Source organism: Conger conger, chromosome 9 (genome assembly GCF_963514075.1).
Source record: "Conger conger chromosome 9, fConCon1.1, whole genome shotgun sequence".
NCBI lineage: Eukaryota > Metazoa > Chordata > Actinopteri > Anguilliformes > Congridae > Conger > Conger conger.
In genome coordinates this window covers 20,322,632-20,338,060 of record NC_083768.1, presented here as the reverse complement: position 1 = coordinate 20,338,060, position 15,429 = coordinate 20,322,632, and the positions used below count along the sequence as shown (strand labels likewise).

The following is a 15,429-nucleotide window of genomic DNA, read 5'->3' as shown; positions in this document are numbered from 1 at the left end:
CTCTTCATATTTACAGTGCTGCCAAATACTGTTTTTGAACAATATCCATGAGTTTATACCGTAAATAAAGGTTGGTAGTACCTTTCCATGATTTGGATCATCATTCTCCGATATATGTTAAGTTGCACGCAATGAAAAGTACACAAATACATTTTTATTTTCAAATGCATTTAGCCATCAGTGTATGGAACGCAAATGCCCAAAGGCACGGTTTAGTCTGTGACAACATGTAATGTTAATGTCTTTCATAAAAATATTCCTCTTAAATCAAATGGCTTAAAACATACAGTACCAGTCAAAAGTTTGGACACAGCTTGCATTTTCTGGCTTTTCAGATTAATTTTTTATTTCCTCTGTTTGTAATCAAACAATTCACATGTGGTAAATAAAACATTAATAGGAAAAAGCAGAAAAGGGCAAGATGTGTCCAAACTTAACTGTATTTAGGGAACTGTATTCCCTAAATGTTTCTCTGTCCAGTGGCAATGAGCGGCTGTGGTTAGAAACATGAGCATTCCTGGAAACTAAAGTAAGCTACTGTAGTTTGTGCAGCCCTTTGCATTAAGACTAATTTAAAGTTACTAAAAGTGGACTCATGGGTGCATTAAAAAACAAAACAGGGTAAAGTGCTGAATTACCAATTAAAGAGCATAATGGTCACATTGTGCCAAAACACTGCAGCTCTTAAATGCAGTCTATAAATAGTTAATCCAGAATACATTTTGTCTATAGTTTTTACATTTTGCACAAAGAACTCATTGCGTCTTTAGAATTGGTCTAAATGGGTCTCAATGATGCTAGTTGTGGCTCAGTGAATGGAACTCTGGAGTAAAGGGATTATAGGCTTTTTATTAGAAAATACATTGTTGCACGCAATTATGTACCAGAACTTGTATGGTGCCAGTTTCACCCACAAGAGGGAGCCCAGCACCCACTATATCTTCTCTCCTTGTTTGATTTGCCTCACCATGTCCAAAAATAAAATTAGTTGCAATAAAGTACACATAGTGCTAGAGTATACCTGGGGAGCATAGCACCATATCCAACTTAATCGCATAAGAGCTGTCCAACTGGCAGGCATGAGCTGCCTAACTTCATTCAGTTTGGCTTATGCTGTGCAATTTACTAACACAGCATGGTCTGACTTAGTGATGCAAGACATTTTGGTACTGTGTGCACCAGCTGGGTAGTGTGAATTATGTCTGGCTTTAGATATATACTTATCTCTCACAATTAAAAATAAAAATAAAAATAAAAAAGCTGAGTTGAGCAGATTTTTCATGGCCTTCAGGTAGTGTTGCTTTTATCCTCAGATATAGCACTGAACCCCCCCCCCGTTGTCTGACTGACATAGTTTCTTGATCAACTTGTGTCTGTCCCTTCCTTACTGTGCTTTGGTTGACAGTGCAATGCAGTTGTGCCCAGTCACATTCACCTGCTTCTGAGAGTAGCTCTGTGAAGATTGTAATTGTATTTGGCACTGAAGTTACTGTGTCTCATTGTAGAGCTCAAACCATCATGCCATTTCACCAGTAGATGGCAAACCAGCACCATATCTATCAAAATACAAGACAGACCAACATCGTAGACTGTCATGACTTCGTGGCCCAGATGGTCATTCTTTTACAAATGTCTTAAAGGCCTTTGCTGTTATTATTATTATTATTATTATTATTATTATTATTATTAGTAGTAGTAGTAGTTGTAGCAGTAGTAGTAGCAGCAGTAGTAGTAGTAGTAGCAGCAGTAGTAGTAGTAGTAGCAGTAGCAGTAGTAGTAGTAATAGTAGTAGCAGTATATTATAAGTAGTAGTATTCACAGCAGCAGTATGTGTAGTTGCTGTACACACACATTAGGTCTATAATGACTTAAACTTCCCTTTACCTTAGCCCTCTTTTTGATAGATTTCAAACTCGCATTCAAACCAGCTTACAGATTTCCAGCCTGCACTTGGAACAGGAACAGGTACTGTGTGTGCTTGCGTGTAGGTGTGCTTGTGAATTGAAACTAAAATGAGACGGAGTGAGAGACAGATGCAGAGGTTTGGCCTGTGTTCTGTTGCACCTCTGCTTGACTGGGGTAACGGAGCTCTCACCTCTTGAATGGTGTGACCTCTCTGCTGCAGGAGCGCGAGAGCCTGTTGGCCTCCCCACTCACAGGCAGGCAGGCAGGCAGGCGCTTACCGGCACACACAGGCTGCAGAGCTGGCCAATGGTTCAGGTGGTTGACTTGTGATTGCAAGTTTGACGGTTCACACAGTACTGTCATGCACAGATCACTTGATGTGTACTCTGCTATATAAAAGCATACTGAACTATTTATCTAGATCATGATCACAATCATCATCATCATCATCATCATCATAATAATGCAAGATTATGTGAAACCAATTAAGAACTGCCTGCAGTGAAATTGACAAAAAAATGATGTATGATGATCATTTCATTGTCTGTTCATCCATTGCCTTTCCCTCCTATGCGTGATATTGATGCCCATTCGCATAATGTTGAAATAGAACCAGATATCATAAAGCACACACCACGTTGAGTTATGTGACCCAATCAGACCCATATACTCCTTTTTTCCTCTTACTTATATTGGGAGGACACTTTGAGGCAATTTGCAATAAGTAATCTTGAATACTAAACTATATCATTGAGTCTCATGTCAACCGTATGATTTCTGATAAGTCAGTGTGAGGCCACATCTCCCAATACATGAAGTGATATTTCTTGTTGCCTAATCCACACATTCATTTTCCAGAATTCTCATTAATTTCCTGAAAAGTCATGACAAAAAGTTATGACAAAAAGGTCATAGTGTAAGCTAAGTCTTTTCTACCACGCATGTGTATTATGAATGATGTGCTCTGGTCAATCCTGTGCTGCAGTGATAGAGTCTGTAACCATTATGCTGGTGACAGTCACTGGTTTGCACTCTCAATCTTCTTTTAACAAGCTGATTTTCTGATTTGTTGTTAAAGTGTAGTGTCACAAATCTAGTACACCACAAAGAAAAGCATGAAAACCCAGAGAGAAAATAATTATTGTGTCAAGAATCTCACCCGAATGGCAGAAGAAACTTAGCTGTGAATGTTAAGAGAAAGTATTGACTTACTTACTATAGGCTATGATAGGCTATGATTTCCTCCTGGAGGTTGCACACTAGATTCAGGGCTTTGTGAAAATAAATGCATTTCAGAAACTTTGATACAGCTGTGTGAAATTAGCCTTTAATGTTTCCACTTTCCCTGCCGGATTAGCCGCTGTTTCACGTGCGTAGAGCTCTCCAAGGTCCTGAAACAAATTTCCTGCTTGGAAAAAATTCCCAGTCTGTCGGAGTGCTCCCCCAAAGTGTTGATACATCGATCTACCAGACAAAGCCTTTCCACTCTGATGCTCTGCGTTTCCTCATGACTTCAGTTGGGCTCACTTCAGACATATAGTGCTCTCAAAGGCTGCATCTGCTCCTGGCTGGAAAGGACAGGGTCTAGATATGTGATGTGAGGTTATGTATGGGGGGTGCTTTTAGATACCCTAAATCCTAATCATACATAATAGTTATGATTCCTAGGAGTTGCCGTGTGGCTCAAAATCCTCTTTCCTTACAGATTGCTTTTTCCTGACATCTCAACTCAAATGCAGTGTTGGCTGAAGTACTGTGTGATCAGGATATGTGTGATCTTAAATGCACATCACTGATGGTGCTCATGTACAACAAATAACCCTGAGTGATACATATGCTGTATGCGCACATGATTCTCCTCGTCTGTCTCCACCTGACTAAGGATAGCTTCCTTACGCGCTGTCTGAATTTAGCTTGGGATTATGTATTAAAATACATTCTGTTAAGGCTCCACACTGGGGTTGAGTGCTACAGTCAGTGCTACAGATTGTATCTAGACCTAATGCCAACTGCAGCCGGTAGCTCCATAGGGCTATGTGTCATAGCTGGATTCATCGCCTAGTGTATGGGAGGGTTCTCATGTCACCTGCTGGTCAATTGGGTGCCCGTAGACTGTGTGCTCAAGCCACATCTGAAAGGTCTTCCTCCGACTCCACTCTGTGTGAGCTTAGCTGTAGTAAGCAGTGCGACAAGAAGCAGATGGCAATACACATGTTTCAGAGGAGAAACACAGTTGTCTACCCTTCCTTGAATTGGCAGTGGGGTTTGTGCGTGAACGCAGCTGCGGTTGCAGACAGTTGGGCATTTCAAATTGTGATGGGTATTGGACATGCTCAGCCCCAAGTTCGATGCCAAATTCATGATTGATAAACAAACAAACAAACAAATTAATTCAGACTGTCATTAGGTACTTTGTACTTTGAATGCAATAACTACAATGCATTTCTACTACAGATGTGCAGTTCCTTAGCATGCCACAATGCCTTTATGTAGCAACATCAAGTGTACTGTAAAGTGGCCACTTTTTCTCACACAGAAGGTTTCCCATGGGCCATAGCTTCATGAGCAAAAACCTCAATGAGGTGAGAAAGCAACAAGTTGCGATGGTCACAACAGTGCAAACCAACTCTTCCCTCTCACAATTGTTATCTTGTCATATCAAGTATAATATAAGGCCAGAATACATGAATAGCCCAGTATGTTGTGTTTCAAATGATATCCAATTCTTCATTAAATACAATTTTGGATCTGGTGTTAATGGATGTTGTGTCCCAGGTTCCCAGAGATTTCTTTAAAAGTAAAATGGCAGCAGTTCAGCATTTCTGTTCAGCAAAGCCATCTCAAACAAAGCTGTAATGTCAAGTACTTTTGGGGAGGTTCTTTTTGGTAATGCATTCCTGTTTGTTCGACTTAATTGAAATATTGGTATGCTCTAAATGGTAAATGGTAAATGGTTCGAATTTATATTGCACCTTTATCCAAACTGCTGTACAATTGATTCTCATCCACCCATTCACACACTCACACACCGATTGGCTGCTATGCAAGGCACTGACCATCTCTAATCAAATATTGTTGAAAATTCAAACAGCTGTGCAGTTTCAATGGCTCCTTGCCCCGCCACATAAACAAGCCAGGGGTTTCCTGAGCATGTTGTAGTAGGGTCTATTGATTACTGCTCTTCCTGCATGAATGCATGTAAGCAATGTAGGGCCTATTGACTTGTTGGAATTGAGGCTTGTCATGGTTCCCAGGGCTCTGTGCTCTATTCTACGGAGCAGATCCATTAGGTAAATACACAGTTACGGATTGCAAAAACACTGATAGCTGCACAGAGCGACACTGGCAGTCTGATACTATGATGCATGCTTTGCTCTCTTGGCGAACTGAAGCGCAGTCGCTCTATGCCCTGCTCTCATTCAGTATAAAAGCTATATGAACCACACATACACACATACACACACATACACAATGCGCGAGTGCCCCTTCCGCTAACAGCGTGTGCTGCACGCGCTCAGTCGTTTTCCACTTCATCCCGTCCTTTACACATGCTGCAACTGACAAATGTGTGGCCACCTGCAAAACACCACATGAAGGGAGCCAAAATACAGAAAGAGGATAGTTGTTGAGATGAAGCCTTTCGAATAATATCAGTAATAGTAGTAGACACTGCACTGTTATTCTTGCTAGGTTTTGTGAACTCATCAAGTTTGCAATGATCAGATAGCAGGCACAGCAGACAGCTTAGCAACTAGCTACCTATAGTAACACTTTAGGCGTGTGGGGTTTTCCGACTATGCGTTATAGATAATGTGTTTTTTTTTCCGGGTAGGACTACTACGGACCAATATCCATTTGACGGAGAAACAGATTGCCTACTTTATCTGAATTTGTACTGTGCTTAAAGGAATGCGATCTTAAAGCCGCTGCTTGAGAGACTAGGTGCAACTATGGTCTCTCTTTTGAGTCCCCTGTATGAATGCCACTGCTTACATTTTGAACTTGCCAGTTCTCTCCAAAGCCTGTGTCAGAACTCTCTGTCACTTGCATTCTGTATTGCTTTTTTATTTTGTATCCTTACTTTTGTATTTACTTACCTCTATTGCAGCAAAGTTAGGCAGCTGGATGTACCCTTCACTAGCCACTGCTAGCAGGCTGCAATGTTCTTTGTCTATCAAGCTGCAGTGTTCTGCTATTGAGACAGCTTTATTGAGAAGCATGGTAAAATTCAGTGACACAAACACACACATTCACAAATATTGATTTTATTGGTCATTATAATTAGAGATTTTGACTGTTTTGACTGGTAGCACCAAGTGGTGGGTTGCCCTTTTTCCAAATGGGCCAGTGGCACGTTGAACGTTCATAAAACGGATGTAAATAGATGGAATGTATTGCCTCTTCTGGTGTCAAACTTCAATTGCAAAAATCACCAGGAAAATGTATCCTCCTTTAAAGTGAATACTAATATCAATGCAAAATTAATCTTACACTTAAGGATAATGTATATTTCTGAGCAGCATTTTGTTTATATCACTTGGTGCTACACTTTATAGTCAAGGATGTACAGTAGGCTTAAATACGATTAGAGCTAGCTAGCTATTTTAGCTAACTACATAGCTAGTTGAAGATAACCCCATACAAAACTGCCAAGAAAAGTGTCTTTGTAGCATGTTGCTAAAGTTTTTTTCGAGTCAAGTATATCCAGGAGTTGGAGGATGTGGGCTGAAGTCCACATAGCAACTGTTTCTAAGCAGTGATTGGTGGACTGCGTTGTCAATCATATATTTGCTAACGGTCCGTTAGAGCACCTGGCCCTAAAAGTCTGTGCGCGCAAGCCTGTATATCTGCATTTAGAGTAAAGTTAATATCCAGAACCTGGGAAACACTTATTAACATGACATGGGCACTGAGCAGCCATTTGTATGCTCCAGAGACAAAAGATTTGCCCTCACAGTGAATCATTGTGACATGCATCCACTATTGAGTTTGAGTAGCTTTGCAGGACAAATTTCTGTAACTGGATTTGTGTAACTCCGCAGAACATATCCCTTCCTTTCTCATCTGTTATAAGTTGCCAGGTCCTTTGTGGGTTACAACAACTCATTGGTTGTATTAACTGGGTTTTTATATAATATTTTTAATATGTATTTGTCCACAAGCTGTAATACAGCTGCCTTATCCAGAGAAGTAGGCCTATTGTAATTGGATAGAACAAACTAGATTTTTTTTGTTCATAAAATGTAAATTGGTTGAAAATAAAAATACATGAATAACACAATTTACAAAACTGAGCGTGTGGTAGTGTTAGCCCTCTAGGGCCATGGTAGATGGCAGAGGCTTCAGGCCAGCTCCTTGGGCAGCCTCCCAGCTTCAGTAGGACATGCTGCTGCAGGTCCCATCACATTATGGATGACACACCTGCACATCGATGAAAACACACTGACCACCACTGCTGTTCTGAGCCATTGTTCCTTGAAAGGAATGGCAACAAACAGGGTATGTTTCAGCCCCGTCTTGGCCTCCAGGAGTCAATTTCTATCATCTTCCCAGGGAGGCATCAGAACTCTACCTCATTAGAAGGTGTTAATTGGAGTTAGTCAAGACGCTTATGTTTCTGTCAAGGATCATGACAGCAGAGTTAATTAAAATAAAAATGTGGGTATTTAAAAGAATTCAAGAGGGAGAGAATAAAGATGAAAAAATAAGGTTTTGAAACTCTGCTAAGACTGTGAGGTGCCAGTCACAGGGCAGTCCTGGAGCTGGCCAGCATTTCCTTTCTCAGATTTTCATAGCAAACCTCTATAAGATGCATTTTTATCACTATATTAATAACTTGTGTAATAATTTTAGGTTATCTACGAAGTCTTGGAGGTGTACTCAAGTGTACGTTTATGATGGTGACACTACTGATACCACTTATTTAGCTGTAGCCTACCTATCTCTAGCACTTATGATTGCTTAAAAATGCATAATGCACTTGTTAATAACTTTTTCTAAAAGCGTCTGTTTATTTACTAAACTGTGAAATATAAATGGTAAGATATTTTTTAAACGTTCTGGGTTGCATTTAATTACAACGCTCCATTGGCACAGCGTAGGCTAATACACACTTTCCATAACTGATTGATAGAGCGAGATTTCCCCCCTTAACTTTAGGTATTGTGCACTCCACATAACAGAAATACCACAGACTCCACTTGACAACAGACTGACAAGATCAGGCAAAGGCGCGTTCTCAAAAGCTACAGGTCGCTGTGAAGAAGACCACTTTCACGGTCAGATCGCTAAACACAGCCTAATTTATTGCACGCCCTATTCCCCCACCTTACGCTAATTAGTTGGTAAAACAGACGGTATTTTCCTGCCGTCAGATTTAGGTTATTCGCTGTAAATGCTAATTAATAGCAAATTATTATTTTGCAGCTTCCATTGTCAGTCTACATTCAAATTATGTTTTATTATAATTCGAAATATTCGGCCTCCCGAGATGTCCTGGTTATCAATTCAATTTCATGTATATTTCTTCATTATTTTGATTATTAATTTGCTTTTTGTTCTTGTCTGTTTCTTTCGAATTGACAGATTACCTAACGCATTGCTTATATACACCCAGCCAACACTGTGCATAAAATGACGTTGTCAAATGGAGAACTTCTCACATTTAAGGGCACAACATAAACAGCTGCATGCTATGATTCCTCGTGCCTCTAGGCTAGTTCCTAATTATTTAATACAAAAGCGAACTGGTAAGAACAGACGAGAATCTAAAATAGATGGCCATATTTGTTGACAGATTAATTATACTATGTTACAATAATTTTTAAATTAAAATAGGAAACGAAACTGTGTTCGAAGCTACAGTCATCGTGGACGAAGAAGTCGCGCGTGTGGTGCCGTCCATAGAAGGGGTGGTGGTGGGGGGTCTCGAAAAAAACAAAAAAAACTGGGTTTACAATTTAAGTGTGGTTTATTGTAATATTAAACCTTAACACAGGCCGCAGACAACACGTTCGCATTTCTGTCTCTTGCCGGAAAACATTAGCAGGTGAAATTTGCGAATATATGGGACCTTCTCAAAGAAATCGTAAAGCCCTATTATTATAACCCCAACTACATTCTGATGTCAGTTATATTACCTACTAGAGAAACATTTAGTCCTCGCGCCCAACAGCCAGTCTAATAGGTCACACGATGTTTGCAAAGCGGGGAATTTACCTTACTGAAATGAGCGATGAGATACAAAAACAGTGTTGATTTCTGGTCTCTGAGCAGTGAAATTGGGTATCTGACGCTGCTGTAGACTAGCATATAACCACATTTCTCAAATGTGCGATGTCAGCCCGCAAGTGCACACGTCAGGGAAACACAAACAAGCGTTTCTAAAAACAACCGTCAAGCACTGATGCATAGGCTACAGTAGTCGTATCAAGACCCCTGGACTAAGTGAAGCTGAATAGACTGCATATAAATGTTTCATGCCCTCTTCTCTTTTAATATTGCAGTTTGACTGATAAGAACAGCTGGATGTCAGCTAAGTTGGAATAAATGTGACCCCTCAATGTACCATTTTAGAATAAATGAAATGACTACCGAGAGTTAAATGTTCATTCGCTGTCTAATTTACATTGTCAAATCGACGAAATATATTAAAGTGCACCTACTTGAAATTATTAGCTATTTCGGCGTAATAGTGTTGTCTAAATATGTTAATGCACAAGTCTTATAGCGGCTTATTTACAGTCAGTCGTAGCAAATACGAAATAAAACGGGAAAAAAATCAAAACTTGTGAACTATGTAGCGTATAGGTTTAATTGTGTACGATTGTTTAGCATTTCCGCATCAGTTATTTTCAGTCCGCGCGCGCACCTCTGTGTAATTCATTTGTCCAAGCAACATATTGCCATTTTGTCGACGAAATAATTATGTTACGGTTGTTAAACAGGCATTGTTTTCCACTGCGATTTAAGAACTCTTCCACAAAGAGGAAGAAAGTGGTCGTAAAAAGCGGCATTCGATTTAAAATATAATATTTGATGGCTTATATGGAAATTTAAAGCACACGGCTAAATAATAGTTCCAGACTTTATTTTTTTTCTCAAATGGCATTTTAAACAGTTCTTTATTCAGAAACAATGCACAATATACAGATTTCTGTGTAAAGCAAGAGATCCAATGCATTAATTAAAAAAACATAAGGAAAAAAGGAAGTATGGGGACTTTTTTTTTTTATTCCAGTTCATAACACTGCCAGGTAGACGTTTTGTACAAGATACTTCACGTTCTATAGTGCACAAATATTTTACAGCAAGAAAAAAAATCCTTCAATAAATAAAAAATCACATTTGTATAAAATAAGTTCCATGGAGGGCATGCATAAAAACATTGGTCACAATGGGAGGAATACGCAGTATTTGCTAAGATAATTAAAAGCTTTGGCACTTTCAGGAAAAAAAAGAACCAGTAAAAGTGTAGGGGGGATACTGCAGGCTAGCAAGGGAGGTGGGCAGAAATACAAAAACAAAATGGAACAAATACATGAAAAATAGTCAAATACTTTAAGGGCTTGTGTAGAAGGCATAGTACCCCATGCCTTTGTGGCTCTCCTTGTTGTAATCGTCAGTGTTCAGATCCTCGCATTTGATGGAGGGTGAGTTTTCTGTGCTGGAGCTGGGGGGAGACAAGCGTCTGCGCTTGCAGACCATGGAGTAGATCCCAGAGTCCACAGAGTCCACGGATTTTAGGGAGTGGGGGGTCTCGACCCAGGGGGAAGTGCTGCTGCTCTCCTCCCGAAGCTTGTCCTTATTGGACAGGTGGTCTTCGGCGAAGCTGGGGGGGCTGGGCCTCGGGGACCAGGGCAGGCCAGTTGTCATCTTCCGCTGGTAAGTGCCTCTGGACCCCCAGCCCGCCGCCATGGACGCGAAGGCAGAGTCTGGGTAGTAACCCAGGGCGTGAGTGGTCTGGAGGTTGAGGGACTTGATGCCGTAAGGCAGCAGGCCGCTGGCGGAGTAGTCGCTGTCGTAGGTCAGGTCCAGCTTGTTGGAGCCCGTCTGCTGCACCGGGGTTACAAACCACCTTTGCGTGGAGGCGGCCGTGGCCTCCTCGGCCTGTGGGGACAGGATGCCGTTGGTCTGAGGTACAGCACGCTCCCCGTTGTAGAAGCGGTTCTGGGGCAGGTTGTTGACAAACTGGTCCTGGAAAAAGGGCTGCATGGCATAGCGGGCTCCTGGCACGATCTGGTGAGAGCGCGGGCCGTCCGTGGGAGACGGAGTCAACCTATCGCTTTCTGGAGCCTGGTACATCCTGAGAGGAGAGGACCAAGAGAAACAATGAAAAGGTGCAAGAGACTAGGAACCATTTGTTACTATTAGAGACATGTAATTATCAAATGCCATTGTCCAGGACAATGTTGAGTATTATAGGATGCATAAAATGCCACATAAGATAAAATATACAGCAACCTTTAGTAATGAATTGTGTTTAGTCACAACCACAACTGACTTATTTTCTTTTAATTGTGTCAGGAACAAAGGTACTTACGAATCATAATTGTCTCTGAAGCCTTTGGCAAAAGGGTTGTGATCGATTTTCAGCTGCGTGATCTGAAAATCAGACAAAAGTGCTTTAGAGGCCTAGCCATCACTCGTTGAAGCAAGCAAGCAAGTTATACGACTGGAGGAAGTAGGCATGAGGGGCAGCTTACGTCTGTGTTCTGATAAGCAGTGACAGCAATGAACTGGTTCTCAGGGAATGTAAAGGTTTGTGTTTTGGCCTCACTGCTCATGTCTTCCACCCCGTCCTCAGTGACTTCAACGATGTGCAGCCGAGGCTGGTATTTGTGCAGGGATTGGAGAACAATCATCTGGGGAAAGTCAGAAATGAAGAATGAAACCACAGAGGAAGGGCTCTAGAGTTTGGAGGTAAATTCACGAGCATGGCATACTCCACAAAAACACAAACTCCTGGGTTATTCATAGAGGATAACGATAATCCTAAGAGATTTTGATAGGAATGGACTTCCTTCAGATAGACAATAAGTCAAAGCAGAAACCAAGACATAAACATCAGGGAACCCTATCTCATATGTCACATACAGTTTTGATGAGTCATTGCATTTGATCCAACTGCTAATCTAAACTGAGATGGATGTATACATTCAAAATATTACATAGTAATAAGATTGTCGTTAATATTAAATATTATGGCTCGATGAACTTCATGCAGTGTGCCTTAAAGGAATTCAGTCGAAGATAAAGAATGGTGAAAGCTCGGGGGAATGTTCCAGCTACTAAACACAACATCACGTGCATGGATTCACCTGTGAGTTGTTGTTATTGGCGCCTTTATTGTTCGTCAATTTCAACTTGCCGAAGGAGATCTCCTGCCTCATCCAATGGGCTCCCGTGTTTGGCGATTCAGGATGGACATACATCTTGTTACCTAAAATGTTGTGATAATGTATTTATAAGATAAATTCATTATTTTCATGTATTTACCATTTTCAATATAGGATACCTTTCCATAAACTAACGAAAGCCATAACTTTATTTAGTAATCCGAGAGACCGACGATATGCCATTACCAACTGAAATCATTATTGCTAAAGATTACTAAACGAAAACTAAATATTGTACTGTAAACGACTTATTGCACATCAACATTTTGTTTAGAAAAACAAGGCTATTTACGAACACTCATATGCCGACACTTTGTGCGTCGAAACGGTGAAAATGTCGTACTAGTGTAAGCTTTGTATTTATTGAACCACAGACTTCCTCTTTTGTTGTGCAACTACATGGGAAGACATGTCAATAAACGCATTTAATTCAAATTATTAAAACGATTACATCCAATTTGAGTAGATATATGCGACAATGTATATCATGATAAGTTCTCATTCTCAGTCATTTGTGGATCTTCAAATCAATAGGCTACTAGGATGCAAAAATGTTTTTTAAAGCTGCAATAATGTCGACCAAGTAGGGCTACGTAGAATTCCTCTGAAGTGTCCGACTTTCAATACTCAATACTGAAAGGTGAATGATTAAAATGTACTTGTATTCTTATATTCTCTGTACTCTAAAATGTTTTTTCTACGGAGCATTTTGGGCGTCAATTCAACGAATGTCGCATTACTGCTACTACAACAACTACTACTACTACTACTACTACTACTACTACTACTACTATTATTATTATTATTATTATTATTATTATTAGTAGTAGTAGTAGTAGTAGTAGTATATTAGGGCAGATGAGATTTGCACACAGAAAAAAAGTAATAATTTACACTAAAAAGTAGGCCCTCGCATATTCACTATTGTATTAGAAAACATTTTAAAATGCATGCATATCTGCGGCTAAAATGGTGAATACATGAAAGACTACCCAAAATAAGCGATGTTTCAATTATCAGTAAGCCGAAATAAAAAAAAAAGTTAACAAGTAGTCTATACTTTTAGTGTGCCAATTTGTGTAAAAATATTTATGTAAAAATAATTAATATCAAAATATTTATATTTTCATAGTTTCCATGAATTAATGTAATAATTCACTCTATTAATGAATTCATTAGAGCTACATTTTTAAAACGTCAAAAAGTAAAAGTAAACATAGCCTAGTACCCTACCCACACGTTAAAATGTGAATAAATATTCAGAAACGGCAAAGAAAAAACAAACCACTTTTTCCAAAGGTCTGTCGAATTATCTTAGACGGTCTTACCTTGCATGTTATTGTCCGCTTTTCCACAGGTGACCCATTTTCCTCCTTGGAATCGCCAGTGGTTTGGATCGGCCAACACAACTTCCACAAAAACATTGTAATGTGCTGTAAGGTTCAGTCCGGCGATGTTGAAACTAAGGAATGGGAACATCCGCCTGTAGACATCCCCCCCAAAAAAAACAAGTTCAGAATGTCAGTTGTCTAAGACACACACTCATAGGGCAATAGGAAAAACATAATCTTATTGTGAGTTTTCAGGAATTTGTGGCGCATAAAAAAATACTGATCACCCTAAGTCTATATTAGGCCTATGTTGCTGTCCATGACAAATCTAACAAGCAAATATTCATTATTTTAGCAATGTTATTTTAGTTCATGTGGGAAATGAACTACTTGCATGTAGTTTAACACCGTATTAAATGCCCTTCATTATTGCTCGCAGTAGAAATGTACAAAGAACACATGGCTATAATTGGATACTTAACAAGTATCTACCCCACAATGAGAATTATGAACAGAAAGCAAATCACCATGTTTAATGGATGTCTTGTGAACTAGATACAAGGGCAATACATTCTTAAAGCATGGCACAATCACCCTGTTACCCTTACCTGCCCTGCTTGGTGATTATCATCTCCGTCTGATGTCGATGAAACTTCAGCCATAGAGGTCTGTTGCAGAGGTAGACCTGTGCCCTTGCGCCAGTGCCTGTCCCCGCGATAGGCATGGAGCCTATACTTGAACCTGTCCCAGGGTATGAGGGGTAGAGACAACCCGGACCTTGTCCAAACTGATACCCGGCGCCAAACTGACTTCGCCCGGCACAAACAGCAGAAGAGAACCCTGTCGGCGGCAGGACAGATCCATAGTGAAGCGAGGCCGAATATCTGGATCCATTTGACCCGGTATAAACTGTCCCGGTCTGCCCCGCATAGGGGAAGAGGGAACATGGATTCGCCGCATCTGAGGGCGGCTGAGACGATGAAATAAAGTATCTATCAGAACTAAGTTCGTCTATGTTGTACCGACGGCCAGTTGAAAGGTCGTCCTCAACAAGGACCGGTGAACTTTTTCTTCCATCGGGAGCGGATTTATTCCCGGAAAATGTCTCACCTTCTCCTTCGCTGATCATAGCGTTTCCCCCTCCACTTAAGTACTTTTTGGGACCGTTCCCTGGTTCCGTTTCTGTCCGGTTTCCCTCCTGAAATTCTAGCTGCGTTGATCCAGGACTGTTGTTATTGCTTTCTGTTGATGTGACATTGTAAAAGGTCTTCGGTAAGCTGATAGGCGCGCTGGGCAAAATTGATTCCAGCTGCATGATTCAAACAAAAAATGAACAGGGAAAAATAAAAGAAGTCCAACTAAATAAAAGACGACCAAAAGCAATGACTGCTGCTCTTGGTACCTATCTTCCGTGTGTGCGTTTCCCTGCTGCTCACCACGGTTGACCTAGTCAGCCACACCTCCAGATTTTCACAACTGTTATAATCTGCAAGTGATAAAATTGTTTCAGGGCTCTTATATATGATCGCCTTATTCACACTTACAATGTGCGGCAAGCGTCATGGGCGGTGCTTCTGGATTCCCATGGCATAGCCCACATACTTCGATTTCCTTGCCCATTGGCCGAACGCGCTGACATTAATTTAATTAGACATACACTGATTAACAGGGGTTGCTACAGAGCTATTTGAAGAGCCATGTGAATAGATCATGAATGCATTGATCATTTTGGCTTATTATGATTTTTATTAGGCATATTATTATTATTATTATTATTATTATTATTATTATTATTA

The 15,429-nt window shown here is 40.4% G+C and overlaps 1 protein-coding gene across 2 annotated transcripts; it reads right to left on the bottom strand.

The window, feature by feature from the left end:
• Positions 1-9,977: 9,977 nt before the first annotated feature.
• Positions 9,978-15,105, bottom strand: LOC133137143 (eomesodermin-like). Of its 2 annotated transcripts, XM_061255210.1 has the most exons (7): positions 14,744-15,105; positions 14,242-14,473; positions 13,631-13,785; positions 12,225-12,346; positions 11,610-11,768; positions 11,447-11,508; positions 9,978-11,209 (listed from the first exon to the last, which is right to left on the bottom strand). In XM_061255210.1, the coding sequence occupies exons 1-7, from the start codon at positions 14,946-14,948 to the stop codon at positions 10,465-10,467; spliced, it is 1,680 nt and encodes a 559-aa protein (XP_061111194.1). In that variant the 5' UTR covers positions 14,949-15,105; the 3' UTR covers positions 9,978-10,464. The 2 variants fall into 2 exon arrangements, with proteins under 2 accessions (XP_061111194.1, XP_061111193.1); XM_061255209.1 differs by having other exon boundaries at positions 14,242-15,105.
• Positions 15,106-15,429: the final 324 nt, after the last annotated feature.